At 51.8% G+C, this 27621-nt stretch overlaps 9 protein-coding genes across 9 annotated transcripts; 3 read left to right on the plus strand and 6 right to left on the minus strand.

Annotated features, from left to right (window-relative positions):
* Nucleotides 1–326: 326 nt before the first annotated feature.
* M431DRAFT_101193 (hypothetical protein) lies at nucleotides 327–1879 on the minus strand (the record flags this gene model as incomplete). Its single annotated transcript, XM_024911300.1, has 3 exons — nucleotides 327–441; nucleotides 567–1310; nucleotides 1404–1879. 3 exons carry the CDS (start codon nucleotides 1877–1879, stop codon nucleotides 327–329), a joined length of 1335 nt encoding a protein of 444 aa, XP_024767570.1.
* Nucleotides 1880–3987: 2108 nt separating this feature from the next.
* M431DRAFT_101217 (hypothetical protein) lies at nucleotides 3988–5000 on the plus strand (the record flags this gene model as incomplete). The annotated part of the gene is made up of 3 exons (XM_024911303.1): nucleotides 3988–4085; nucleotides 4150–4694; nucleotides 4759–5000. The coding sequence occupies 3 exons, from the start codon at nucleotides 3988–3990 to the stop codon at nucleotides 4998–5000; spliced, it is 885 nt and encodes a 294-aa protein (XP_024767571.1).
* A 486-nt stretch (nucleotides 5001–5486) lies between these two features.
* On the minus strand, nucleotides 5487–8261 carry M431DRAFT_11319 (hypothetical protein; the record flags this gene model as incomplete). Its single annotated transcript, XM_024911868.1, has 5 exons — nucleotides 5487–7122; nucleotides 7181–7494; nucleotides 7553–7766; nucleotides 7853–8175; nucleotides 8244–8261. 5 exons carry the CDS (start codon nucleotides 8259–8261, stop codon nucleotides 5487–5489), a joined length of 2505 nt encoding a protein of 834 aa, XP_024767572.1.
* Nucleotides 8262–8548: 287 nt separating this feature from the next.
* Nucleotides 8549–10999, minus strand: M431DRAFT_514087 (hypothetical protein). The gene has a single exon (XM_024920149.1). It carries the CDS (start codon nucleotides 10870–10872, stop codon nucleotides 8593–8595), a length of 2280 nt encoding a protein of 759 aa, XP_024767573.1. The 5' UTR covers nucleotides 10873–10999; the 3' UTR covers nucleotides 8549–8592.
* Nucleotides 11000–11374: 375 nt separating this feature from the next.
* Nucleotides 11375–15395, plus strand: M431DRAFT_11321 (hypothetical protein; the record flags this gene model as incomplete). Its single annotated transcript, XM_024911869.1, has 4 exons — nucleotides 11375–11411; nucleotides 11477–11581; nucleotides 11649–11707; nucleotides 11766–15395. 4 exons carry the CDS (start codon nucleotides 11375–11377, stop codon nucleotides 15393–15395), a joined length of 3831 nt encoding a protein of 1276 aa, XP_024767574.1.
* Nucleotides 15396–16248: 853 nt separating this feature from the next.
* Nucleotides 16249–18310, minus strand: M431DRAFT_101185 (hypothetical protein; the record flags this gene model as incomplete). The annotated part of the gene is made up of 3 exons (XM_024911299.1): nucleotides 16249–16330; nucleotides 16417–17213; nucleotides 17276–18310. 3 exons carry the CDS (start codon nucleotides 18308–18310, stop codon nucleotides 16249–16251), a joined length of 1914 nt encoding a protein of 637 aa, XP_024767575.1.
* A 1358-nt stretch (nucleotides 18311–19668) lies between these two features.
* Nucleotides 19669–21662, plus strand: M431DRAFT_501609 (hypothetical protein; the record flags this gene model as incomplete). Its single annotated transcript, XM_024918038.1, has 5 exons — nucleotides 19669–19811; nucleotides 19880–20621; nucleotides 20688–21246; nucleotides 21321–21441; nucleotides 21500–21662. 5 exons carry the CDS (start codon nucleotides 19669–19671, stop codon nucleotides 21660–21662), a joined length of 1728 nt encoding a protein of 575 aa, XP_024767576.1.
* A 905-nt stretch (nucleotides 21663–22567) lies between these two features.
* M431DRAFT_101163 (hypothetical protein) lies at nucleotides 22568–24296 on the minus strand (the record flags this gene model as incomplete). The annotated part of the gene is made up of 3 exons (XM_024911298.1): nucleotides 22568–22835; nucleotides 22930–23877; nucleotides 24019–24296. The coding sequence occupies 3 exons, from the start codon at nucleotides 24294–24296 to the stop codon at nucleotides 22568–22570; spliced, it is 1494 nt and encodes a 497-aa protein (XP_024767577.1).
* A 589-nt stretch (nucleotides 24297–24885) lies between these two features.
* Nucleotides 24886–26831, minus strand: M431DRAFT_11325 (hypothetical protein; the record flags this gene model as incomplete). Its single annotated transcript, XM_024911870.1, has 3 exons — nucleotides 24886–25721; nucleotides 25790–26179; nucleotides 26237–26831. 3 exons carry the CDS (start codon nucleotides 26829–26831, stop codon nucleotides 24886–24888), a joined length of 1821 nt encoding a protein of 606 aa, XP_024767578.1.
* Between the last annotated feature and the right edge of the window lie 790 nt (nucleotides 26832–27621).

Genomic DNA, 27621 nt, shown 5'->3' on the forward strand with positions numbered 1-27621 from the left:
CGAACGCTTGCTGCGCTTTGATTTTGGTAACTCATTAGAATCTGGTGCGCCATAGCCCGCAATTAATATAATACTGTCCCAGGCTCCCCAATACTCATAAATACTACAAGACTCCATGCTTGCTTTCCTGAACCATACTATAGTAGGTATAAACATTTCCATTCCTTTCCATGTGCGCCAGTGATATCTCATGTAACGAAATCTCTTTTATCGGTGATGACAGTTGTTGGGTGAAGTTGGGTGAAACGATGGTATTTTACTCGGATGCCGCCGCAAAAATTTGATGAATCGAAGAGCAGAATGGTGACGGAGTTGAGAACTGAGCCCTAGGCTTGTGCCCTTCTTCGTCGGCCTCTGCTTGGACCGTCTGGACGTTGTGCTAATACATCCCTCAGCAGGGGGTCGTCCTTGTTTTTATCAATATGATGAACGCGAACGTGTCTGCAATGGGCGAAAGTCAATATTGGTCGATCTTTTGTCATCAGTATCCCCATATGGAAGCTTAGGGCACTAGGGGGTTGCGCCCGCTCTGATTGATAACTCGAACTTGTGTGAAGGAACCTTACCTCTGGAGATTGTCCGGCCGGGGATATTTGTGTTCTCTGTCTGCGCAAAAGGGGCAGACATATCCAGGAGAGTCGTGGACCAGACCATGCCGAATCATCTCATTCTTCCGCTTGAATCCTTTCCCCCCTTCAGCACGAGGACAACCTTGCACGGGGCAGTAGTGAGGACGGACTGAAGAATGCACATTAGCGTGAGAATTGAGAAGATATTGAGTTTGGAACGGCGGAGCAGTGCACCCGGGATATGTGCAGCTGTAGCTTCCAACCTGAGGGTTAGTTATTCCGTCGATGCTCATGCGATCCGCTACAGAGGCTATGTTGACAGGCGATGTGATGGTGTAGCCTGGTTGGTGGGCATTGCTGGAGGCGTTATTATTTTGATACTCGGCGGGAGAGCGATGCATTGATCCATTGGTCGCGAAGTTGTCAGGGCTGGAGGCGGGAAGGGAGTTGGGAGATGGGAAGCTGCGTTGATACGATTCGCTGGGAGAAATTGGATGCGACGCACGACTGCCAGTTGACATTGACGAGAAGCGTGGGACACCTACGGTTGGGGAGCGAGAAAAGGTTCGCGCATCGCCGGTGTGACGTCCTGGTAAGTCTCTGTGGTCGTTTGGCGTTGGCATGTCCGTCGGGAGGTTGTTAATGTCACCCAGAGTCGTTCGTATTGAAGGTAGGCTCGGGCCATTCACACCATCATACTTGGGTGAGTCTATTTGCAAAGGGGGCAAGGGCGACAACATGCTGAGAGGTCCGCCCAGCGGCGGGCTTTTGACTTCGCGCTTGGGGCTGGACACGGCATCGTCATGAATTGAGAGTTGGTAAGTAGAGGCTGACAGATCAACACTGGGCTTATCTTCCCCGGAGAGGTGGCCACCCGCAGCTAAAGCATCGGCGGCAACGGCCCGCAGGGCCGTAGCGGCGCCATCCGGCCGCTGGATAATGTCGGCTTCCGGGAGTTTGGCGTCTCGCGATGGACTCTTTTGAGAGGCGTCATCTTCACCATCAGAGAACTCAAAGGAGCCCTCGTCTGCGCCAGGCAATGCCTGGTGGCTAGCAGCTTGGGCTATCTCAGGGTGACTGCCGCCGCCGAGGTAGGCGACAAGGACAGCATCACCAGAGACGGGCCGGATCTTTGGGCGATTAGACTTGGGAAATCCGTCGAGAGGAGGAGGGCTGAAACTGACTTGAGCGCTTGGTATTTCCGGGGGAGGGCTCTCGGTGAGTTCGAGCTTTGGATGCACTGCTTTCATCTGAGGAGTGCCTGGTGAAAGAACCTCATCTGGATCATAGGTGACGGAGTCTAGCTGCATCGAGTGTTCCTGGCATTGACCTTGGTGCGTGCTTTGTCGGTGCGGAGCCGTGTTCATAGTTCAGTTGTCCAAGAAGTCATCGGTCAGCTCTCCATGGCACCCTTGGGCATGCGGGGGCTATGGTAACGTGGTGGTGTGGACGCGAGACACTCTTTGTGCTTGAGCTGACGGGGACCGGGACACACGAAGCCTGCCGCTCCTTTTTTTTTTTTTTTCCCTCTCTCACACCCACTTTCTTTTTCTTCTCTCTCTCCTTTTCCTCTTCTCCTTCACCCTTGGTTTCGTCTCTTCTTTCTTTCTTTTAAGCAGCCGCTTAGCCAGGACGACGCGAGTCCAGAGCTGGGCAGATTGATTGGGGACCGTAAAGTCCCTCTATTGTGTCTCTACGGATCCTTTGTCTCCCGGATTTCCTCCCAGCCGTCCCCCTGTGTTGGGAATTGCTACCCCCCGCGCCAGCTTATGTATGCGCGCGTTGTGCTGTTGCGCAGGCACGTGAACCTGGCCGGGTATCTTTTATCGAACACCAAGCGTGCCTTATTCAAAGCTACCGGGAGAGGGCGGTTGACAAAATACGGCAAAGTGAGGCGGGAGGACGCCGAAAAGGCGGAGGAGGGACAATGCGATGCAAGCAATCAATATCAGACAGCCGAAACGACATGCGAAAACGATACGCGAAGGGGGCCTCGCTCGAGCTGGATCGAATCAAGGGATAGCAGCGAGCCGTTACTGTAGATGGGCAAAATCTCAGCCGAGAGTTGGATGATGGCGGGGGATGGGCAATTAGGCGGCAAAGTGGTTTTAGCGCATACCAAGAGAGCGAGAGGTCGCATCTGCACACGGCAAAGCAGACGCAGGTCCGTGATGGCGCGAGCGATTGTTGACGCTAACCGCCCGAGAACAAGAATGGAGGGATTTGGTCAGTCAATTCAAGGCGAGCGCGTCGCTACGTGCAAAGCAAAGCAGAGCAGAGCCAAATGGACGAGGCACAAGGCACAAGGCAAGGAGTGAGAGGGGGGGAGGCAGCTGTATGTCGTGGGATGGAGTCCATGGCACAGCTGAGTATCGAATGGTGATAGGCCATACACGCAGCGGCTGTGCCATTGGTACGACTGGACGAAGATTGCGGACCCCAGGCGGCACGAGTCCAGTAAAGGTGCTCCGTAAGAGACACAGCACAGAGACGAAGAGTGTCGAGCAGCTTCCCGTCAGCCCAAGGCCAAGGGTATTTCTGTACAGCCACAGCCACGATGATACCGCGCTTGGTGCATTGACGACCTGACCAAAAGGGTCATAGTGTACAGTTGAGGCATGCCGTGCCGCGCTGTGCGGTTGATAAGGTGTGGTTGGTGACTTTTTGTGCGGTGCCTACTCCGTAGAATATGCACTACGGTACCTTGATAGGCGCCAGTTCTAAAGTGCCCGTCAGTTGCAATTAATTAGCACACGCCAAAACAGCGGCAGAAATGAACGTGGCTTTGCTTGGCGTGCCATTCCATGTGATGCTGGTATTAAGAAGCAAATGAGAAGAGAGAGGGGAAAAAAAGAAATGTTGCATTAGAAAAAATGCAATTGAAAAAAAGAATAAAATAGGAAATTAAATTAAAAATTAACATATACACAATCCAACCCACAACCAATGCACTAGACTACCAGTAGTATTAATGATGAAAGAGATAGACAATACATCTCCATACAAACAGCGCATCTTCCCATCACCACGACTCGCACGCTTCCTCTTCGCTTTATATTGTTAGCCGTGGTGACCTCGGCTAAAATGCCGCGTCGACCCACGCCGGTGCGATACCGAGTCGCGACACCAGGAAATCCGCAGCCGAGGTCTATCTAATCGTGCATCCTGAACCGGAGTGACATAAACGAAACTAAAAACTGCCACAGGGTTCTATTAGATCGATCTTCCGCTGGTCCTTGTATTTCCAGTTTCTGTAAACATTGCTTGGCATCTTACATTGTTTCTTCTCTCTCTTACCCTCATTGTTTTGTTCAAACATTAGGTCATAGAATCAGTCCATTGCATGTGTAAGTAGCATAAGTAGCAGCAAGCAAGCACATGCTCCAAGTTTAAACCACCGCCTACTCTTCTTCACACAATGGCTCAATCCAAGCCTGCTATTTCGCCCTGGGGCGGCGCTGTCGCCGGCGCAACCGGAGCCGTCATAGCAAACGCCCTGGTATATCCTCTCGACATGTAAGTATTATTTCCATCCATGGCCAAAACTCCTCGTTGCTGATTCGAATCGTGTTTGCGACAGCGTCAAGACTCGCCTGCAGGTCCAGGTGCGCTCCACCGACAAGTCCGAGACCGACGGCGATTCGGTACACTACACCTCGACCTGGGACGCAATCTCACGAATCGTCGCCGATGAGGGCATCCAGGGCCTCTACGCCGGCATGAACGGCTCCCTGGTGGGCGTTGCGTCCACCAACTTTGCTTACTTCTACTGGTACACCGTCGCCAGGACGCTCTACACAAAGTCGGCCGGCCCCTCTGCGGCGCCCTCCACGGCCGTCGAGCTCTCCCTGGGTGCTGCTGCAGGTGCTCTGGCACAGCTGTTTACGATCCCCGTTGCGGTTGTGACGACTCGTCAGCAAACCGCGGCCAAGGCGGACAGAAAGGGCCTTTTCGCTACGGCTCAGGAGGTCATCGAGGGACCGGATGGCGTCAGTGGGCTTTGGAGGGGCCTCAAGGCCAGTCTTGTTCTTGTCGTCAACCCGGCCATCACATACGGTGCTTACGAGCGACTAAAAGGCATCCTCTTCCCCGGGAAGAGCAAGCTGAAGCCTTGGGAGGCTTTCCGTAAGTCATCCAGACATCAAACACACACTCCACATTCCATTTTGCCGCGTCTAACAATCTTTAGTTCTGGGTGCCATGTCTAAAGCCCTGGCAACGATCTGTACCCAGCCCCTGATTGTTGCCAAGGTGGGCTTGCAGTCAAAGCCGCCTCCGGAAAGGAAGGGAAAGCCATTCAAGAGCTTTATCGAGGTCATGCAGTTCATCATCAAGCGCGAAGGTGTCCTCGGTCTCTTCAAGGGAATGGGGCCCCAGATTCTAAAGGGCCTGCTTGTCCAGGGCATTTTGATGATGACAAAAGAAAAGTAAGACCGTTCCGTTCGTCTGTCAGTGGTTTCAGAGCGCATGCTAACACTTTTGTCCACAGGGTGGAATTACTCTACGTATTACTGTTGAGATACTTGAAGTCAATCAGCCTATCCAAAGCGCGGAGCGCTATTGCAGCGTCAACAGCCACGGCTGATATTGCAAAGAAGGCCGCGCAAATCACACCCCTGGTAAAAAGCTGATCTAGTGGTGTTTGCATAGAGGTAATGGGATTTTTGTTTTTTGTATAACTCAACGCTATTTCTATTATATGGCTATAGATACTATAGTACTGTACATGTACACGCTTCATGGCTGTCCTAATCAATGAATATGCATCCGAAATTTCTAACGCAGCTATTCCAGTGATAGCTCAGAGTGCGCTTTGCGCGATCCCCCCTATCAAACTTGAGAGCGTTATTTGATCACATGTGGCCTTCTATACCAATCGCTGCTAACGCTCAGGTTTCGAAATCGAATATGTGGTGATTAGGCTCCCCAGTCGCCAATTTGGATGGGAGAGTCGCTAAAGACGTCCCCGCAAAGCTCCTGGATCGCTCGGTGCCCCCATAGACTCTCGATGACGAGATATCTCGGTCCGTGACTTGGATTCGTCGGCTCAATGTCGAATTCGGGTGTCCGAATGATGGCTCCAGAGTCTTCCAAGCCTCCCCTCGACTCCGCTAGGATACGGGGCTCTGACTCTGAGCCGCCAGTAATCGAGATACGGATCATGACAGCTGGCAAGGAGCGGGTGTCGTGATATGAAGTCTCCGACAGAGGTGGCAGACTTCGAATAGATACAACGGCTCGAGTTACCCATGAAGCGCTGATGGGTACCCTCCAGCGTTGTCCCTCTCCTCCTAAAGTGAATGGTGAAATAGGTGTTCGTAGTTTTCCTGCTGTATCAGCCGGTATAGGTTCTAGAGTAATTGGCGTCATAGACCCGATCCGAAGTGTAAAGTCAGCCATCTGCTGCGCTTCAAAGGTTGAGCAAACCAGAGTGTAGTCTCCGGCTTCAAGCATATCCAGTTCGGCGATGGCACAGCCACGACGATACTCTCCTGATGAAACAACCAGATCCTTCGTTTTGACGGTATTTGCACGCTTCCCTCGTGCCCAGAGTAAATCAACATGGACGTGGACATCTCGGTTACCTGTAGATAACAGGGTGGATATTGGGGTGGCGTGAGGAACCGACAGCTTATACTGAGGATTCAGGAAATACGTCGTGCATGACGAATTTCCCCCAGCCGTCCGTCTATTCCAGCAACCGCTTTGTTCCGTGAAATGCGTCATCTTCTCCTCGGCCTCTTTGGCGTGCACTGGCCCATTTGAGAAGATAAAAAGCGAGAAAGTATAGCTGGGCAAAGGCAGCGCCTGCTGGTCAATGACGACAGTGTATGCCTTGCCGGCCCTGCTCTCAATCCGCGCGAGGGTTTGGGGAGAGTCAACATAAGGTCCGCAGTATGTCGCTCCATCGCTGGACTGGACTCTTTTGCCTTGATGATCAAACACCAGAATGCTCATGTAGCCCAGTTGACTAGCTACGGCAGCTAGAGAACCAGACTTGTTGCGCGCTATTTCGAGCTCGGGATCTGCAAAATGACGGCTCAATAAGATCCATACCGTTCCCCCTGTGGGCGAGGTAATCGAGAATTGCGGGTTTCGCACCAAGGACGCCGCGAAATCTTTGGTAGGGATATCCCAAGCAAAATGACGCTCTTGGCGATGGGAGAACAAGGCCGGGTTCCAGTTGAGGTACATGGACTCGAAATGCTGCGCTATATCCTCAATAGCCAGCCAGAGGGTGCCCGCCGAGGGCGGATCAGCATCCTCATCGCTAGCCTCAGACGATGAAGAGTCAAACTTGGTCCCTACGGAGCCATGGATGGCGGACCACCCTTTTCCTGTCCATGTCTGACCGTGTGACCAAGGATTCTTCACTAGGAATTTGCGGTTCGATGAGTCAAGATCCTGCACAGCATAATCATGCTCCCCTACGAGGCCCATGATATCTTCTTCTTCTGTAGAGACGTGGCCTGTACCCAGCGTAATGACAACGTCGCCCATGTCGTAGGCTGTCTTGACCCGATTCCATGCCTCATCTATGTCAAAATCCTCCCTAGAAGGTATCATGTGAGTAAATTTCTCTCTCCATACTTAGAAGTGCGAATCCATACCTCTGGAGGAATAATTGTTCGGGTATCCATCCAGTGAGGACCCAAAGATCAGTCCCTGAATTGCTGCCGGGGAAATCATAGCCACCTCGTACTTTCAGGTAGGCCTTTTCAAGCAAAGCCGGCCATATCAACCGAGGATTATGTCGATTGATGACAAACAGGGCTCGATCTGTTCCTGAAGATGGCAATCTGTCATCTATGACGACTCGACGAGCACAGCCGTTGAAATTTAGCCGAAATATGTATTTCCCCGAAGGAGAGAGCTTGGGCTGGCCTCTTCCGTGATCGAATGGGTGCATAATCTTGGAAAGAACCTGGAAACAACGCCGTTAGGTATGAGTTTGGCTATCATGGCATACCCAGGTTACATACTGCGTGTTTTCCAGTCCAAATCCTCGCGGCAGCAGAAAGACTAGCGACGACCGAACAGTCAGTAGTTATATCTTGCGCCAAGTCGAAGCGCGTGCCTTGGGTCATGAGAATGCCATCTTGCCCGGCAGAGAAGGGGCCGAATAGCTCGTGTGGTCTTCGCCAAGCTGAGAAGTTTGCTATTTGGGTTTCGGAAAGCGGGAATACGGTGTCATCACTGGTCATTTCGTTCGATTAGAATTGATTGTTCCCGTTTTTTGAACACCTAGACGCTGAGGAGACGTGGAAGTACAGGTGACTCACATAAATGGCTTCAGGTCATCTCCAAGCTGGAATTGTGCGTCCGAGGGGTCTTCACCCCAGGGGGGATAGTAGCTTCCGTGAAGCCGTGAAGCGCCTTGCAGAATATCGAAGCCATCCGCATGTGGCGATGCCGACGGCGTTTTCAGCTGGCTCTTGAGCCGTTCGGCGAGCGCGACGAGCTGTTTGCATTTGCGGCGACGTCGGGAAGCTTCCTCTCTACCGATTCCCTTCTCTGCAGCTGCTCGCATGTACAGCTCGGCCGCTTGTATGGCATAGTCCAAAGCATTTTGGCCAGTTGATGTCGCGAGTAGAGACTCTACGTCCTACAGGAGAAATGCATCGTCAGTGAACAAACTCCCACAGAATTCTTGGAAAAGATAAAAGAGCTCACCTTTGCCCTCCTCTCCATGCCTTAGGGAAATGGCATCATGGCATCACGGAGCTCTTTTGTTAGTGCCGTAGCAGTGACAAGCTGGAGATCTGCTGCTTAAGTGGGTTTAAAAACAACATGCGCCTAACGGATTTACATCATAGGCAAGTCTCCTGTAAAAGGCTAGAAGCAAAGCTGTGCGAAACCCCCATATTATTAGCTAACTTATTACTAATATTGCCGTCGACAATCGGCTGGTTGACACTCTTTGAATCCCTTGTGCCATCAGTAGCCGAGAGTACATGGACGATACTTGCATGAGTGTTACAATAATCGTTGGTCAATATCATTTGGTCTATGGGGTATTATTCTAAAACAGCTCATCTATTTCGTCTCTAAAATCTGCATGGAGCTGCGACAAGACATAAAAAGGCTTTGTGGCTTTTGTTTGTCGCACTGAGCTCTTTGCAAGCTCCATACGGCCGACTGGGGTCTCGCCGCTCGTGTCATCAGAGTTGCTCATTGCCACGGCTTGGAGGCTTGAGATTTTCATTTGCTTCTTCTTCACAGCAATTGTTCCTACTTCCCGCTTTCTACGACATGTAATGATTCGACGCGAGTCTCTTCTCTGAGAAGTTCCCAAGCTCAAGTCCTCATCCGAGTCCCAGCAAATCTCGGTTTCCATAACATTCTGCTTTGGCAGTTTGACGGATGTACCATCGTCTCGGTCAATGATTTTCTTGGGGCTGGGCAGCACCCATTCGCTAATCCCCTCTTCCCATCGCCATGCCGAGAAAATGGTGGTCAACTTTGCGTTGGCAGATTTGGTAACGGGCAGGCTCTCCGCAAAGGTCAGATCGCGGAGATCGTTTGTCTTCTGAGCTAGCATAAACGCAACGTCCTTTTGAAGTCCGTGGTCCAACCAATCGGGTAGTTTTCGGCGGCTCAAGCTTGAATAGATATCGGAGAGTATCTCTTGACTTGAAGTCGTGCTGCTGCGTCGGCGACATTGGATGATGGTGCATAAAAGAGTAACCGTATGCTGGTATTGTGCACCATTGTTCGTATCAGTGTTGATTTTGTGAGCCATGTTTTCAAACTCCTCTGCAACTCGTCTTTTAAAAGCCGGGCTTGCCAGGTCTGAGTTTGCCACCGCAAGGTAGCGTGCAAAAACGAGCAGAAAAGAGGCATTGTCTGAAGGGCTCTTACGGCTCCTATACCGTGCAATAAGTGAGATACTACATTCAAGCACATAGACCAGCCGTCTCCACGCTGCTTTTCTTTGCTCCTGTTCTCCAGGTATAATTTGCGCCTCCAACGTTAATGCTGCGACCGTCAAACCAGCTGCAACACGGATGAGGGCTTGTTCTATGGCACAGCAGTCAATTTCTTTGGGTCGGCTGCCTCGAGCAAGGGTCCATATAGCTATGCACATAAATTCCACAATATGTGGTTTCGCATTTCCAGAAGTTAGGCCTTCGAGTCCAGAAATCCAGAAACCAGAGAAGGCTTGTGTAGAAAGCCAAGATGATGAGAGCAACCCTTTATTGATCAAAGTAGAGATACACTCAAAAAGGGGACCTGGTATCTTCTTTCCTTTATACGAACTCAACACTGCCCAGAGCGATGAAAAGTCCCTATTCTCGTTGAGATGAGTCGTTCCAGCTCGAAGCTTGGAAATTTGACGTCTGTTTATCGAGGTTACCACTTGAGCAGCCTCTTCATTGCCGTTCAAATGAATGCAAAGTCGTACGAGAATATTGCAGAATTCTGGTCGAAAGAGCCCATCCAAGATGGCATTGGATAGGAGATAAACAGCTTGGGAACGAACCACAAGCCTCAAGGGACGCCATCCAGGACTACTTGATCCCAATGCTTCCAACTGATCAAATATATCCGAAGCTGCATCAGACATGTCCCATACTGATTCCACCCCACTCTCTTTCAATTGTTGCCGGTCCCATGCGTCTATGTCTGCAATGCATGCTGGAATTTTGCGTAGACAAATAGCAAGCAGTGATTTGCCACGAATATGCTTTCCTTGGAGTGTTGTTGAGTGTAATAATCGATTTAGCCAATGGAATATTGCTTCGTAGATGCGGTATAGATCGCTAGGAACATGTCGTCGGATAGAATTTAGCTCATCGACCATTTCAGACGGAAGAGAGTCCATTAAACCGTATTCGATATCGATATTCTTCGCCGGCGTGTCGATATGATCCCGGATCTTGCGCCAAACAGGGGTGCGAAAGTCGACCAATTCGGATGTTGGAGACAGGTTTCCCAGTTTCATCGCCCCAAGGGTGCGCATTGGTCGTTGAGGAGTAGTTGCCGCTGGTTTGTCTGCCGTGGATGCCTCCTTCTTTGGTCTTTGGCCATACGTAGAGCGGACACGCTTCGCCGTCGACTCTTGTCCATTATCTGAAGCTCGCTTGGATCCAGCTGAGGGCGCAGACCGATTCTCTGACATTAACCGTCGAAGGCAAGCCAATCGAGACTGGAGCTGTCGAAGAAGACGCTGACATCGTGCGGCAGTCCAAAGCTGTGAATTGTCCGAATCTAAGCCTCTCGAGCCTCCCGACAATCGCGATTTCGTACCATGGCGTTGAGATGAGGGTGCAGGTCTCGCGACCTGCGCCAGCGAATCCATAAAGCAATACTACTGGGAGCGACCAAGAAGAAGAAAATAAATGTTATGAGTTATAAGTGAAAAAGAAAAAGACAAAAAAAGAAAAATGAAGCAATCGCCTAATAGCATAACATCATGGGCGTGTTTGTGTAGTGATGATTGTTTGTACCAAGAAGAGTCGAGGCACAGGTCTCTGTTTACTTTCTTCCATTTCCGCACTAGACCGCGGCTAAGACAAGCTAGGGTCCAAAACTTGTGGGGTACTAACCGCACCTCTATGATTTTCGTAGCCGAATCAAGTACTGCCCATGTACCCCCGCAGCTCCGAATTGCCGGACCATGGTCCAAAAACTTTTTTCTTTTTCTTCCGGTGCCGTCCTGGGTGACTGACTCTTTTGCAACCCAATTCCTCAAGACGTCCCAGTCATTTCCGCTCAATATTTCAATGACTGGTCTCTTTATTTACTCTCCAGTATTTCGTCCTTAATCGTCCCGCTTTCTCAATTCCCCCCCTTGTATGACAATGGCGGCCGAAGCACAAGCTGCGTCTTCCTCTCCAGGTAAAGAGGTCCCGTGTACAAGGTCTAATCGACGAATCAACTAACCACCGGCAACCCCCCTGTAGCTAATGCTGTCGACGAGTCTCACGACAACGCTATGTCTGCTCCCGAGAACGCTGTAAATGAAGGGGAGGCGGAGGCGGAGGCGGAGGTCGATCCTGCGGCCGAAGGTAATATGTTCTCTGTTGCCAACAGCGGGTTATAAGTCGCTCGAGTTCTAACATTGCTCATGTATAGCCGTGATTAACCTCACGATTCTCCTTCCCGATCCCGAGGCCGAAAAGATGCAGATTATGGTGGGCATATAACCAAGGCTTCATACCATTGCTCACTTCCCATTAATACAGCTTCTAGGTATCAACTCAAGAGCAAGTTCACGAGATTCGACAGTCCATCATCGACCTGCCACAAGCTTTTCAGTACACATGCTTCCACCTCGAGTTCCAAGGCCAGAAAATCAATGATTTCATCCCTTTGGCCGAGATTCCCGACCTTGGCACTGAGCCGGAATTTCGCTTGGTGCCGGACCCATATACCGAGAAAGAAGCTCGCATCCACCTGGTCAGGATTCGAGAGCTGATCGGTGCCGCGGGCAATCGTTCCGATGCCGCACAGGGTATCCTCCCGGGACTGTCGCTGTATGAGTCTGTAACCAAGAATCTGTCGACCCAGACCGAGGGTAGCGAGGATCAGCCCCTTGCCAAGGATTATGATTTCCAGGCTACTCCCTCAATCACCACTCTCATCCCTGAGCCCATTGAGCCGGCACCCAAGACGGTTAAGATGGTGGCTCTCTCATCATGGAACCCTCCGCCTTGCCACCTGCAACAGCGTGGACACTTGCTCTACATTGTTGTTACTACCAACGAAGGCGAGCAGTTCCAAGTCACTGCTCACGTGTCCGGCTTCTTTGTCAACAAATCCTCCAATGCCAAGTTCGACCCCTTCCCGCGACCTGCACCCAAGGGTCAGTCATCGCACTCCCTGTTGAAGCTTATCGAGCTGCTTTCGCCCTCCTTTTCCGCCACTTTCAAGAGCCTCCAGGAGCATAACGGCCAAAGGGACCCATTGGCTACCTTCCAAATCACCAACGCCATCCCTAACTCCCCTTGGGCTCTGCCGTCTCCTAGCTCCACTCTCTGCACACATTCGCCTGATATTACGAGGCCTCAGGAAACATATCTGCTGGCTGGCGTCGATAACACCGACACATTGCGTGACTGGAATGAGGAGTTCCAATCGGCAAAGGAACTGCCGAAAGAGTCCGTACAAGACCGGGTATTCCGGGAGCGCTTGACATCGAAGCTCTTCGCCGACTACAATGACGCTGCTGTGAAGGGTGCAGTGTTGATTGCCCACGGAGAGATTGCGCCTCTAAACCCAACCGAGACCAGGGATGCGCAGATTTTCGTCTACAACAACATTTTCTATTCTTTCGGAGCTGATGGCGTCGGCACCTTTACTTCGGAAGGAGGCGATGAGGCCGCTCGCGTTGCCACTGGCAAGGATGTTGCAGGTGTGCAGCTGGTCAACCAGCTGGATATTGATGGCCTGTTCACGCCTGCTACTGTTGTTGTTGACTACCTGGGTAAGCGTATCGTTGGTCAGAGCATCGTTCCGGGCATCTTCAAGCAGCGGGAGCCCGGCGAGCACCAGATTGATTACGGTGCGGTAGATGGCAAGGACGTTGTTGCCATTGACGAGCGATTCACCGCCCCATTCTCTCAGCTTTCCAAGGCCCTCAAGGTGAAGGAGCACCCTGTTTGGGACAAGGATGGCAAGAGATTCGACCTCGAGGCCAGCGTAGAAACTAAGGGTTTGATGGGTACGGATGGTCGTAAATACGTTCTCGACCTGTACCGAATTACGCCCTTCGATGTCGCATGGCGGGAAGAGACGGAGGCCGCAGAGTACCCTCACAGGATGACCGTCCTACGGCCGGAGTTGGTGGACTCTTTCGGACGCTACAAGATGAAGCAATGGATTGACGTCGAATTGGCCCGCCGTGCCCAACCAAAGTCGGAAGACACTTCAGCCGAGGCCAAGGAGGAGACCAAGGAGGAGGACAAGGAGGAAGCCAAGGAAGAGGCTAAGGAGGAGGCTGAGGAGGAGGCTGAGGGCGAGGCCAAGAACGAGAACGAAGTTGCGAAAACAGATGCTGCCGAGGCTGAGAAGAACCAGCCCAACCTAGCTGACTTCAAGTTCGCCCTCAACCCCGACGCTTTCAGCGGCCAGACCCCTCGCACTGAGGAAGAGAAGGCCGAGCTCGAAGCCGATGAGCAAGAGGTCAGGGCTGCGGGAGAATACTTGCGCGACCGAGTGATTCCTGAGTTCTTGCGCGAGCTTACTGATTCCGACATCAGCTTCCCCATGGATGGTCAGTCACTTGGTCGCATCCTGCACAAGCGAGGTATCAACATTCGATACCTCGGAAAGATCACGACCCTCGCTGTCAACGACAGACTTAAATGCCTGCGCGAGATCTGCATTCAGGACATGGTTGCTCGTGCGTTCAAGCACGTGTCCGCCACCTATCTGCGCTCGCTTCCCGTTCCATTTGCGCCTTCTTGCGTGTCTCATCTCCTGAACTGTCTTCTGGGCCATCGGTTTAACGCCAAGCCCACAGCAGACATCGATTCATCCTTCCGGGAGCTGTACTCAGACGCCGATTTGTCGTTTGAATCAGTCACCCCTGAGACGCTGCGAGAGGAGATTGAACAGCAGGTCCTGAAGCGCTTCCGTTACCAGCTTCCTGCCAACTGGTTCGATGAGGTGCGCCCTGTGCAGCTGCTCCGTGATATCTGCATCAGAGCAGGTATCCAGGTGCTGGCAAAGGACTATGCGTTTGAGAGCGGTGCCGCCCCTGCTGAAGCCCCTGTCAGCGCTGCCCAGCCAGAGCAGACAAATGGCCAAACGAACAGCGAGACAAAGAGCAAGAAGAAGAAGAAGGCGGCAAGAGAGAGCTCACCAACCACCTCCCCAGCCCCCGAGGTGGTTTCTACCTTTACCCCTGACGATGTCCTGAACGTTGTGCCGGTGGTCAAGCACTCGTGCCCCCGAAGCTCTCTTGCGGAGGAGGCCCTGGAGGCGGGACGTATCTCCATCCTTCAGAACCAGAAGAAGCTTGGACAGGAGCTGCTCCTGGAATCTCTGTCTCTTCACGAGCAGATCTACGGCATCCTGCACCCGGAAGTTGCAAAGGTCTACAACAGCCTATCGATGCTGTATTACCAGCTCGATGACAAGGAAGTCGCCGTTGAGCTGGCTAGGAAGGCCATCATCGTCTCCGAGCGCACTGGCGGCGTTGACTCGGCTGAAACCCTGCTCAACTACTTGAACCTCAGTCTCTTCCTGCACCAGGTTGGCGACAGCAAGTCTGCCCTAGCCTACTCCATTCACGCGCTTAAGCTGTGGAAAATCATCTATGGACCTGGTCACCCAGACTCGATCACGACCATCAACAACGCGGCTGTCATGCTGCAAGGTGTCAAGGCTTACCACGAGTCCCGACTCTGGTTCGAAGAGTCGCTGCGCGTGTGTGACTCCGTCTTTGGCAGACAGTCAATCAACTCTGCTACTCTCCTGTTCCAGTTGGCGCAGGCCCTCGCCCTCGACCACGACTCCAAGGCAGCCGTCAACAGGATGCGAGAGTCGTACAACATCTTCCTCGCCGAGCTGGGTCCGGAAGACAAGAACACCAAGGAAGCCGAAAGCTGGCTGGAGCAGCTGACTCAGAACGCGGTTTCCATCGCCAAGCACGCCAAGGATGTGCAAGCCAGACGCCTCCGATCGGGCATCAAATTCCCCGTCGCAACAGCTGCACAGACTGCTGGCGTTGTACCGCAGCGTGGAGCGGCGTCTCAGATCGATTCCCGCAGCATCGACGAGCTCCTGAAATTCATCGAGGGCACCGACACATCCAAGACTGGTTCCAAGAAGCGACCTGGACGCGGAAACCCCAAGAGACGAGGAGCGACGAAATAAACAAACACATCGATGAGCATGCTACCCAATAAAGCAGGCGTGAATTTTTGTTTTCTCTGAGAAAAAGAAAATCGATGTTGATTATGTATTTAACGAGATGTCATGGTTTTTCATGAATGGGTTATGGGCATAGGCTTCAAGGACAAAAGGGATGGGTGTAGTTGAAATGGAATTCCTCGGGGCCTACGGGATTATATATACTTTCCATGGGCTTTGGGGGAGTCTTCATGAGTGTATTATATAGTTGTTCGGAGGGGGATACAAAAAAACGAAGCGGGAAAAAAAGCAAAAGGACCATGTATATCTACGTACATCATATAGTTGGCTTCCAGCTTGGAAGCAAGACGTTGAACAAAATACCTCACTCATTAACGTACATTCAATCCATATCTCGTCACAAACATATCAAAAGATGAACTTCCACAGGAACGGAGCATCACGCTCTCTTTTCTCTTCAGTCAACAGATAAAACTTGATACTCCGTGAACTGTTCAAATGCAACACATGTGCCAGCAGCATGTGAATTGGCAATTATTGCTTAAGCAAAAAACTGCACAAACTCGATTTTGATACAATGGCCCGCCTATAAAAACCAGGTATCATCACTTCCCCCCTAACCAGCCAAAAAAAGAACACAAACACCAAAAGCCAAAAGGTTTCATCAGGACATTTTTTGCGCCCCTTCAGGATTTTGCCCAACTCATACGCCGCAATCCCACTTTCCCATTGTCCCTTAACCCATTCCATATAGACGTACAGACCAATAATGCAGAGAACAAAAATACAAACATAAAATCATAACACGAGGTTCATAAAACAAGGTTTTTGGGTACCTGTTGAAAGATATACCGTTTCATGAACCGCCTTTCAAGGCGGCGCCGATGGGAACGCCTCTCTCTACCGGAGCATGGTACGCACCAATACTCTGAAAACCCCTAAACGGAATTCTGTCAGTATCAAATTGAGAAAGGGGGGAGAGATGGTATCGAGACGGGTGCTGCAGTGTTGTAAATATACATACTTCATCAAATCAAACCCTTGCTCATCCTCGTGCTCATCTGCAGCATCCTTAGGTTCTTGTCCGCCAGATTTCTGTGGTCGAGACGGACTGCTTGGCGGTGACTTGCCGGCCGCAGGCGGGCTACTGCTTGGAGGACGCCCTTCTCCAGCAACTCTCGAAGGACTGATTTCGTATGGCGGCTTCAACGGCGTGCTACCGATGTCGGCATACTTCCAAAAGGGCGCCGGTGAGCTGGTCGGCATGTGCTGGCTGGGTCGCTGTGCAGTGCTTGGAGGTGCCAGCTTGGGATGGACTCTCGGCGGCGCCGGCGTAATAAATGATGCGTTATCATCTTGCATATACGACGACGTCAATGTGGGCGACTGAGGATGGAAGCCAGAAAAAGACGAGTCGCCCGCGGTAGATTTTCTCGCTCGGGGTAAAGGGCTTCCGTCTGCAGTCAAGGCCGAGCTCCGGTCCGTCTGTCGACCATATCCGCGATCCGGTGTTGACTGTATGGCGCGGAGGGACGACTGAGGGGGAGGCGATACCAGCGACGATCCTCGCCGCTTTTGCGCGGATGAGGGATCCCGGGCCAGGATATCTTTTGGGCCGTGGGTAATGTAATTGAGCTGGCTCGGTGACGATGGCACTGACGATCCCCGATGACCGCCACGTCCTATTTTGTACGCATTCCTCACCATTTCGTCCCGGGTCTCGGGAACGATGTGCCATTTCATTCCTTTTCCAGGCTCGTCGGTAGACCGGGCGACCTTGTCAAAAGATTTATTAAGCGACAGATTGTGTCTAATAGAATTCTGCCACCCAAGGTCAGCACTCATCAAATTAAACATGTCGATAGAACCAAACTACTACTTACCTGCCAACCTGCCGCATGCTGGTGGCGATAATAGGAATAACTATTCATGATAAAGTTATAGATGCCGTTCAGATTGAGCTTGCCATCGGGGGCGTTAAGAATGGCCTGCGTTATCATCTGGGCATAGCTGTACTGGGGCTTGATGTGCTGGTTGTCATCGAGACTAAGATCTACACCACTGGCTCCAAGAAGACCGCCCGGAGTGCTCGCCGGAACGGGAGACTTGACAATCGTCGCCGTGCTATGGTCCTGCGATGACGTCGGCGTCCCGGGCCGCTTTACATCTACTTTGGCCGGTGTGCCGGGGCCGTACTGGCGAGGCTGCGCAGCCTTTGGTGCATCAACAGCCCGTCCGCACCGCTGGAGAAAGGTGGGATGGACGTGGAGCGCACTGAGCTCTGAAGGAAGCACAAACATCATCTCGACGTTGCCAATCTCGACGACCTCTCCGCTCGTCAGAGGATGCGACGTCTGCGGCTTGATTGTCTGGCCATCCACCTTGGCGCCGTTGCGACCCTTGACGTAGAGCATCCAGATCTCGTCCTTGGAGTTGAACGAGATGGTCGCATGCTCGCGCGACACCATCTTGCCGGGGCCGAGGTCGATGTGCACTGCATTTTCGCTGCTGGTCGGCCCGCCGTGGCTCGGTTCGGGCGCGCGCCCGATATTGACGTTGAGCTTGGTGATGTAATAGGTCCAATCCTGCGCCGCGATCTTTGCATATGCCTTGACTCCATCACCGTTGGCCTCGTGGATGGCGTTGGAATGGTCCTTGCTCGCCTGGACCGGCTGCGTTCGGAGCTGCTGCGTCACCTGCGCCACCAGCTGGTCGTCATCGGCTCTGGGCGACGACGAGGCCTCGGGCGCCTGCGACGGAGCGCCGGCCGGGACGGAGTCGGGCTGGTCTGGAGAGGAAGCTCTCTTGCGCCGCTTTGCGGGACGGCTGGGCGACGAGCTCTCGAGGTCTGCGGCGATTTCCTTGTCCTTGCGAAGGTCGCGGCGCCCGCGCTGGGTGCGCTTGCCCGATGGCGGCATCGTCGGCGTTGTGTCGTGTATCGTGTATATCGTGTCTGTTGAGGCGAAAGGTTGGATGGAGGGGGAGGGTCGTTGCGGAACTCGATGCTGCGGAGATCGATCTCTTAGTCGGGCTGTTTAGAATAATAATTTTCCTTTTTTTTTTTTTATCTTATCGCCCAGCGTCTTTGCTTGATGCTCGCTTCAACAGCCAGCTGGTGGTCGGGCGGTCTGGAAGCGGCGCATGAAGGGCCACAGAAGCCTGCGGTCAAGTTTGTGCGCCCCAGGCTGGCATTTAAAGAAAAAATGCGTGCAAAGAGGCAATGATTCAATCTAAAGCTGCCATATTTCTGATGGCTTGTTCAAACACAATCGCGTTCGCGTCGGGCGACCCACCACTTTAGATGTGGGAACTTTAAAGTGGCGAGGAGGTACCTGGGTACATGTACATGCGAGGCTGGTATTCTCGTTAATTCTCAGGCTTTGATGCAGGGCGGCGCGGGCAGACTCTTCATCAGCGGTTACCTGGGGTAACAGTGAGACGGAGTACATGTACTGTAAGCAAGGTACCGCAGGCAGTGCGTAAGGCTTCAATGTTCCTTTCGGAGCATGAGACATGCGTGCTGGAATTCGCTCATGCTAAGAGAAACCTTGAAGAATCGCTGCCGATTCTCCCTTGAGACCAAGTACCGTTTGGTACACGCTACAAGTGCTACCGATCGATGTAGAACCCAAAGGGTGAAACAAAGACAACAAAGGGCAGAGTTAAAGTAGGTACATTCAAAAGACATTCGAAAGAGATACAAGCACAAACAACGCCGCCGCCAAACAACATCTGACGCTTGTACCCATGCTGTACCTTGTCAACTTGTATCATCTGTCCAGGGATCTGCCTCCAACTTGGCCAAAACACAGGCCACACCAGACCAGGTAGCTCAAGCTCCGATACCTTGCCAGTGCCTTAGCATTAGCACCTGAGCATGTGCGCAGTCCTTACATGCATATCATCCTTGCTGCTTTAGCGCCGGGCCGATGCTCTGAAGCGGAAAATTGCTTTTCCCATCCGGAAAGCCTTACGCTGTGCGCGCGATTGGCCGAGCCAAAGTGGTGGGATTTCTGAACTCTGGCAAGCCGATTTCCTTTGAACATTTTGGACGTGTTTTTTTGCAACCTTTTTTTTTTTTTTACAGCACAAAAAAAAGGTCAGCATCGGCAGTGCATTTGCCTGCTACAATCGCCGCTGAAGGAAGAGGCGAGTTAACCATCGCCTGGCTGAATTCTACCAAAGCCTCGTCTCCAACAGCAAATATCAACGCTCAACTCTCGCTTGGCCCCCTCGACGATGCTACTGAGCCCATCGGCTTCCATCGCGATACATCATGGCTAGCGAGCAGGTCTATGGCGTCACGCCGCCAATCTCCGTCACCCTCCCTACCGAGGCAGAGAAGCGTGCTAGCGATGCCCTCATCGAAGAACTCCGGCGCCAGAAAACATTCGAGAGCCCATCAGACACCCAGAAAAGGCATGTCGAACGCGCGTGGCCTGGCCGCATACCTTGATCCTTCTGAACTAACCGGCCGAGTCATCTAGATTTACGGTTCTCGACTCGCTGCAAGAGATTTGCAATGAATTCGTCCGAAAGGTTGCCAGGGAAAAGGAGCCCAAGAATGAAATGCTCATCAAAAACGCCAGGGGCAAGGTGTTCACGTACGGCAGCTTTCGCCTTGGCGTCTTTGGACCTGGTTCGGATATCGACACGCTCATCGTCGCGCCAAAATACGTTACTCGAGAGGACTATTTCAAATACTTTCCCGACCTGCTCGTCTCAATGGCGCCCGCGGGAGCCATTACCGATCTGACCGTGGTCACGGATGCTTTCGTGCCCATCATCAAATTCGAGTACTCCGACATCAGCATCGATCTAATCTTTTCTAGAATTATACAAAAGCAGATATCCCCGGACTTCGATAATCTCAAAGACTCGAGCCTGTTGCGTGGTCTAGACGAAGCGGAACTACGATCCTTGAACGGCACGAGAGTGACGGACGAGATTCTGGCTTTAGTTCCCGAAGAGAGTACATTCAAGCTTGCCCTCCGAGCCATCAAGCTATGGGCGCAACGCCGAGCCGTCTATGCGAATATTATGGGTTTTCCTGGAGGTGTTGCCTGGGCTATGCTTGTTGCTCGTGTCTGCCAGCTCTATCCCAAGGCTGCCACCTCCGTCATCGTCAACAAGTTCTTCTTGGTCATCGGCCAGTGGCGATGGCCACAGCCCGTGCTACTTAAGCCCATAGGAAGCGGTCCTCTTCCAGTTCGCGTCTGGAATCCCAAGGTATGTGTTTGCAGGACTATTCCTGGTCATCTCTGGATACATGCTGACTCGCCTGCTTCTCACTAGGTTTACAAAGGCGACTCGTTCCATCTGATGCCCGTCATTACCCCTGCCTATCCTTCGATGTGTGCGACATTCAACATTACTCGATCCTCCATGTCCATTATCCAGCGCGAGCTTCGTCGCGGTTTAGAGATTTCCGAGCAAATCATGGTTGGCAAGAGACCATGGAGTGACTTGTTTGTCAAGCATACATTTTTCACGTCGGGATATCGATACTACATCTCTGTGGTGTCTGCAAGCAAGGACAAGGAGGCCCACAAGGTGTGGTCGGGATATGTTGAGTCCAAGGTCCGTATGCTGGTGCAAAAGTTGGAGCAGCATCCCTCCATCGCACTTGCGCACGCGTTCAATAAGGGGTACGATCGACGACACCGGTGCAAAAACGACCACGAGATCGAGCAAGTGCAAGAGGGCAGTCTCGAATTCATGATCAAGGATGAGGGTGATGGCCAGTCTGGCGGGATAGAACCCAAGCCAGAAGTGCAGGATGGTTCTGCCGAGGCTGTATCCCCCGTCGAGGTCTTCACCACTACTCACTACATTGGTCTTGAGCTGGAAGAGGGTATGTTGCCTCTTGCTCCATTCGTTGTCTAGGCCCTCCGTCCGTCGAGTTCTCATGTGATGCTGATTTTACAGGTGCCAAATCCCTTGATCTATCATACCAGGTCGATGAGTTCAAAGTCCTGTGTACTTCATGGAAGAAGTATCAGGAAGAACTTCAGCCATCCGTTTCTCTGGGTGTGCAGCACGTTCGAAAGTAAGCCCCCTCATCACCTCTACGATAACCAAGGATATGGGTTGATGGTCATGAAAAGCTTCAACCTCCCAGACGACGTATTTGATCCCGGAGAAGAGAAGCCTCAGAAGAAGAGCGCTAAGAACACCGCAAACAAAAAACGAGGCCCCCCAGAGGTAATACTATCGCATCGACTATTCGCCCCGCGCTGTGGGATGCGATACGTTTATCCAATCTCCTGAGGAGGGAGAATGCATACTGACACATTGGCAGGACAATACTCCACCGGCGAAGAGACAGCAAGCCTCGGTTGCGGCCGCTGGCTAACGAGAACAGACAACCGTGTCACAGTTCAAGCCTTGATTTCGGTTTGAACGAATGTTTTACTAAAATTTCAAGCTGACGTTAAGGAAGTTGGATGCATTTCTCTCCCCATCCACCGTAATTCTGGCTAGTCATTAACTAGCAGCTCAACCCATGCGACTTCGTCGACATTATCGCTTTCTAGTTCCCTTTTTATTTCTTTTCTTCTTTTCTTTTCTCTTATCCCTTTCTTCAGCTTGTCCCTTATTTCTTTGACGTATACCACCGTACTGAGGCAGGCATACGAGGTACATAATAAAACGGCGCCTAATCTGATATTAGCAGGACGATGAGAGCTGGTACTCGCGGTTATACCACCTCACACCGCATATTCTACGATTCCGTAGCGATTATCCTTCGGTCGTATCTATACTGACACAAAGAGGTCCTCTGAGATGATTTTTCTTTTTTACTTTTTTTTTCTCTATTCAGATTTGCATTTAAAATCCATACTAGGGGTTAAATTTAGATAGAGTTGGCTTGCCACAAATGCAATTATATTCTGAGACATTGAAAAGCTCTCCTTTTGAGGCTGTGGGTGATTTTTATGAGACAATGTTTCCCTTGATGGTTACAAAGTACTGCGTAGGTACAGCCTACACGCTACCCCAGCCATGCTGCATTCCTGCCCCTTCCTTTGTCTGATCCATGTGCTTTTAGCATGGACGTTTTGTATGAGTCCCATTCTTAGTGTACACACTCCTTTATGTATCTCACCCCCTTGTTTTGGAAAGTAGGCAAAGCAAGGTGAAACTTACAGCTCAAGCCAAGTAAGTGTCAATCATCAAAGATCGTCATCGTCTTCATCGCTGCCGCTTGACCAGTCATCTTCATAAGCAGCTCCCAAGTCCGCCAAGCCGTTGACCAAGTTCTCTCGCTCCTCTAGTGAGATGAATGGGGTTACTTGCGAGCGCAGGTTCTTCATCTTATACACGATGGAGCCTTCTGAGGCTATCGATGTGCGTACGGGGATGCTCTCGCGGCCGTGGAGGTCGTAGTTGTATATTGAGGGGAAACTGTCGAGGAGGGGGTAGAGAAGAGAAGTTTTATAGCTAGGAGGCAGTTTGGTCAGTCTTTGTATAGCTTCATAGCGCAATTGTACTGGTTTTTGTATAGTACAGCTTGTGGGAAAGGGGGGGAACTTACTTTCGAACAACAGTGTTTCCGATGATGGGGCGCTGGTTCTTCATGTATTCACCTGCGGAGTCTTTGCCGGGGTCCTCGGGTGCTCGAAGAGACGATAGTCTGCCAAATGCCCGATTACTATTGCTTCCCATCTTGACTCCGTCTTTTGAGCTTCCAATCTGCGACAAGTCCAGTTCCGGAGGCTCGTCCGAGTCCAGTTCGGCCTGCGGCCCAACAGACATGCGCATGTTTGCTAGAGTCTGTCGACCAGAAACATTCAAGCACTGCGCCATATCAGCCATCCCAAGAGGCTGCGAGCTCCCATCAAGACGTAACCTCGACTGCAACGAAGCAGTCTCCGTAGCCGTAGCAAGCAGTGCAGAGACGTTCCACGCCGAACTGCTATCCACGGCAATACCAGACGGAACACGAGAGTCGGGAAGACCCAGGGGCACCACCATGGAAGCCTGGGCACACGCCTGATTAAGACTCATCGCCGTGTTAGCCAGCCTCAAGCGTCTCTTCTCCCTCGCAATCGTCGCCACGGGGCTCTGCAAACCCCAGACCCAGATACACGTCTTGGGATGCTCATCCCTTAACGCCTCGAGATACGAACTTGCGAAACCCCCCCACGCATCGTCCAGCGTGGTGTACACCTGCACGCCCTGCATCTGGTCGCACTCCTCGACAAACGGGCGCCAGTCCCTGTCCACCATTTCATTCTCCTTCTCCAGCGACTCAAACAGCTCGGTGCCCATTTCGAAGCGCTCAAAGGGCATGATGCTGGAATTCAGCTCAAAGTCGTAGAGCTGGACTAGAGACTTGGGATGGTAGTAGACCCGTGAATAGTCGGACCAGTACCGTATATCTGAGGCCTTGAGTTTGCCTGGCTTGACGCCGGCATCGAGGTCTTTCTGGTAGTCGATTGAGGATAGCGGGTTCTGCTTATGAACTGCCGGTTTTCCAGGCCTATTCATTCACAAAACAAGCAACAGAAACAACTCTTTAGCAAGATTCTCACAATAACAAGGGTATAACACTTCCCCCAATGAAGCAAAACTCATCAAGAATCCACATCCTCCCACTTTTAAGAAGCTCTCAAAAACTTACCATAATGAAGCTAAAGCAACGTCCTGCCCCGGCGTAACATCGTACATAGGATTGACCTTTCGCAGCGGCCCAAACGCGCCCTTCAAATCATAGACGAGCGCCCGCGGCAGAAACGTATCGGATCCATCTTCGCCAATGCCCGGCCTCCAGTGGATGTTGTGGTCCACGAGCGACTTTTCGTCTTCTGCGTATGTGAAGTAGGATTCTTGAGTGTTCCAGAAGTGGGTGGCGACGTAGTTGCTCAGATTGCCCAGCTGGAGGGTGACAATCTCACGCATAGCTCAGTGCGGTTCTATGCAAAACTCGATTAATAACAGAAATGGCAATAAATGATGAGCTCCAGACACTGATTTTATGTGAATGGCAGATGAATAATGACGAGTTTTTCTCACTTTTCGTAACGGCTACAGGGTAATTAATATGGGACATATTGGTAGCTCTCAGCTGCCTTGAGGTCCGCTCAAGCTGGGTGCTGACTAATACTCACCAGATGTCCAAGAACTTAATTGATGAGAAAAGATGCATGTTATCTCTTTGTCTAGAATTGTTATATAGATAGATAGATAAAACCAAGATTATGCATCTGTTACAAAGTTGAGGCGCTCAAGTAAAGACGTTGAATATGGGAGAGTAAATTAATATATATCTAGACACATGTACCATCCACCTCATGATATGCTATTACAAAAACGTCGAGGCATCATTTTACGGCCCTCATACTATTGCCTGCAACAAGTGGGCAACGAAACTCCCTAAAGAGAAAACGGAAACACAGGCTTGGACATGGAGGGGTTAAAAAAGGAAAAAGAAAGAAAGAAGCAGTGAAGTGGGGAGAAGGAAGCCTCGACCATAACACCGTGAATCACATCAACATCTTGAGACCATTCCATCCGGACGGACAAGCCATGATGTAAAAAATCCAATCACTCCGATGCTGCTGACAAGCTCAAGAGTAAGCCTGCTGTTGCACTTGATCTGACCAGCCAGCCCCAACAGCCCGAGCGGATCCTGGTGGTGTGGCACTACTTCTTCACGCTTTGATTTCTTGTGCTTCTGACGTCTTGGCTTCTGATTCACTCTTGCCAGTGGCATGCCATTCATCGTCATACCTGGCCCAAGAAGTTGCATCGGCACCTCGCAAAGGCGCTCTGCCTCTAGACTCTGCCGCAAGCTCTCTGCCCAACTCGCCATTTCCAAGGGGCGGTGGTACTGCTCGGGGAGGAATGAACGATTCCAAGAGGGAGTGGACAAGGGGTATACACTCATGGGTTGGCGGCAGATGAGCGCTGACTGCAATGAGGAGCTGCTGGCCTTTTGTCGCCGCCACCTGACACCTTTGAGTGAGGCGGCATGTCGAAGCCTGGCGCTGCCATCTTGGGACATGAGCTGCTCCACGAGCCTATGGAGATCTGTAGCGACAAGTGGGCGGACATATTCTGAATTCATCAACACGCTGGCGTCCATTACATCGTCATCAGAGTCGGAGATGCTCGAGACAGCATAGATATCCGATGATTCAGAAGACACTCCAGGGGCACTAAACGAGAAATATTCAACGTTCTTGTCACGCAGGCAATAATCGATGGTTTGTTTGGAAACAATAGCATCGTCGTTGCTCATCTCATCGGCGCGGGCTAATAGGGGAATCACATTAGTGGTGTTGTGTAGCAGTCTGATTGTCTCTACATCTGCGGCTTCCGGGCCTATATGCATTATGTTAGAGTTAAATATGGTTTACAGTAGAGTGAGGAGCGATGAACAAGTAACATACCAGTATGGGGCAGCAGATACAGCACTGCATCAACGATAGGCTCAGTCCCGTTGCTTAGGAGATTCCACAGGTCGCCATCACTGATTGGCCGGTGCAGTAACGGAAAGAGCTGTGATTCGACATAACGGACGGCCGGATGCGCAGCCTCGGAATCTTGTTGAGGAGGGCAGTCCACAAAACAGAGATTACGGTCTAGCATCTCATCCATTGCTGAACTTCGTCGCCTTGGGGCAAGAGAAGGGTCCAGCTCCGCTCTCCACCACGGGTAGGGGCGGGTGCTGGCATATACTTCGGATACTTGGCCCTTGTCGCGGTTCGTAACGGGGTCAACATGAACAATATGCTCGCTGCACTGTGCAATAGCCGTGATCAAAGTTGATTTTCCGATCCCTTTATCTTCTGGTTAGCAGTCACTTCTCCTCAAGTATCGCCACGGCAGAAACACACCATCTGGGCCTGTCACCAGAACCTTGAGCTTTCCCAACGATTTTCCCGTGTCCGAAAATGGCCGACGTCGCGGAACCGTTAGGCTAGGCATGATGAGCTGCGGCGTATGGCTCCCTGCGAGGCCGTCGTTGGCATGTTGATAGAGGCCGATGCCGCCTTGGTGTGGGCCTATTAGACTTAGAGAAGAGCTGATCCGGCTAGCAGACATGGAGGCGACAGGCGAGCTCATGGGCGACGAGGTTTCGCTGATGACGGACTCGGGACCAGAAGTCCCCAGCATAACGGGAGTCATTGGCCTGGAGAGGTCGTGAGGCGTATCGCCGCCGGGTTGGGACGAGAGAGACGGTGAAGGCCACGAGATGGATGTGGAGGCTGACATGTTGGATCGGTGACAGCTCTTGCCAGCCCGGGCATTTGATTCATATTCGCTCTTGTACGAGAACCGCGGCGTCTGGAAGCTCATCTCGCCCAAATCGCTGATTGAATCCTCGGTTCCGACAAAGTACGTCATTTGGGGAATCGTCGCAGTGGGCGTCAAACTGTCGGAACGCCCATGATGGGCAGATGCGCTGCCGCTGGCCGGAACTGGTCGCATGTTGTGCGCGAGTCTCCAGCAATGAGCGGACTGGGAGACTCAGGAAAGGAGGGATATCTGGAGATGATCGATCAAGCACTTTGTTGAAGCAAGATGCGATGATGGCTGACGTGTGATTTAGAGTTGATCTATCGTTGGGGGAGACTTTCGGCCGGTGATTAACGCGACAGCGCAGTGTTGAGCAAGGTATGGGTACCGTCTCACCGAGTACTGCACAGGTATACTTGGCAGGCGGTGCGGTGGAGATGCGCGATGGCGGAGAGCGGGGAACGACTTTCCGGTACTTTTCGCGTCGTACTCCCTACTTTATCAACGATCGGATGTAAGTCGTTCGAACAAGTTGTGACAGACAGCCGCTAGAGGACTACTGGCGAGTAAGGTGTGATAGAGGTAGAGGCAGTGGTAGATGCTCATCTATTCCCTCACTTGCTAACGGAGCGCGTGGTATTCCTGCTTTCCACGAAGCCAATAACGAACCGCCTATGACCTTCTGTAATGCTCCGCGTCCAGCATCCGACACAGCATACCGCACCTGTCCTCCGTCCTGTAGTAGTGACAAACAGCCAAAGTACAGAGGCAAGCTCGCACCCCGTCTAAGAAATACACCCCTTTAAGATCCCTGGAATGCAGGGACAGCGCTCAGCGTTAGTTCGATACGGCTTATCTAAGTGCATATCCGCGGCCCACAATAGCGGGGCAGCCCGATCCTCCTCTGTATTCCCATCTGGTGCTACTAGCTTCCAGCCTCTTGGGGAGACATCAAGCATTTTGGGTATTGACTCATCTGGAG

The sequence above is a fragment of the Trichoderma harzianum genome (genome assembly GCF_003025095.1).
Source record: "Trichoderma harzianum CBS 226.95 unplaced genomic scaffold M431scaffold_31, whole genome shotgun sequence".
In the NCBI taxonomy this organism is placed as follows: domain Eukaryota; kingdom Fungi; phylum Ascomycota; class Sordariomycetes; order Hypocreales; family Hypocreaceae; genus Trichoderma; species Trichoderma harzianum.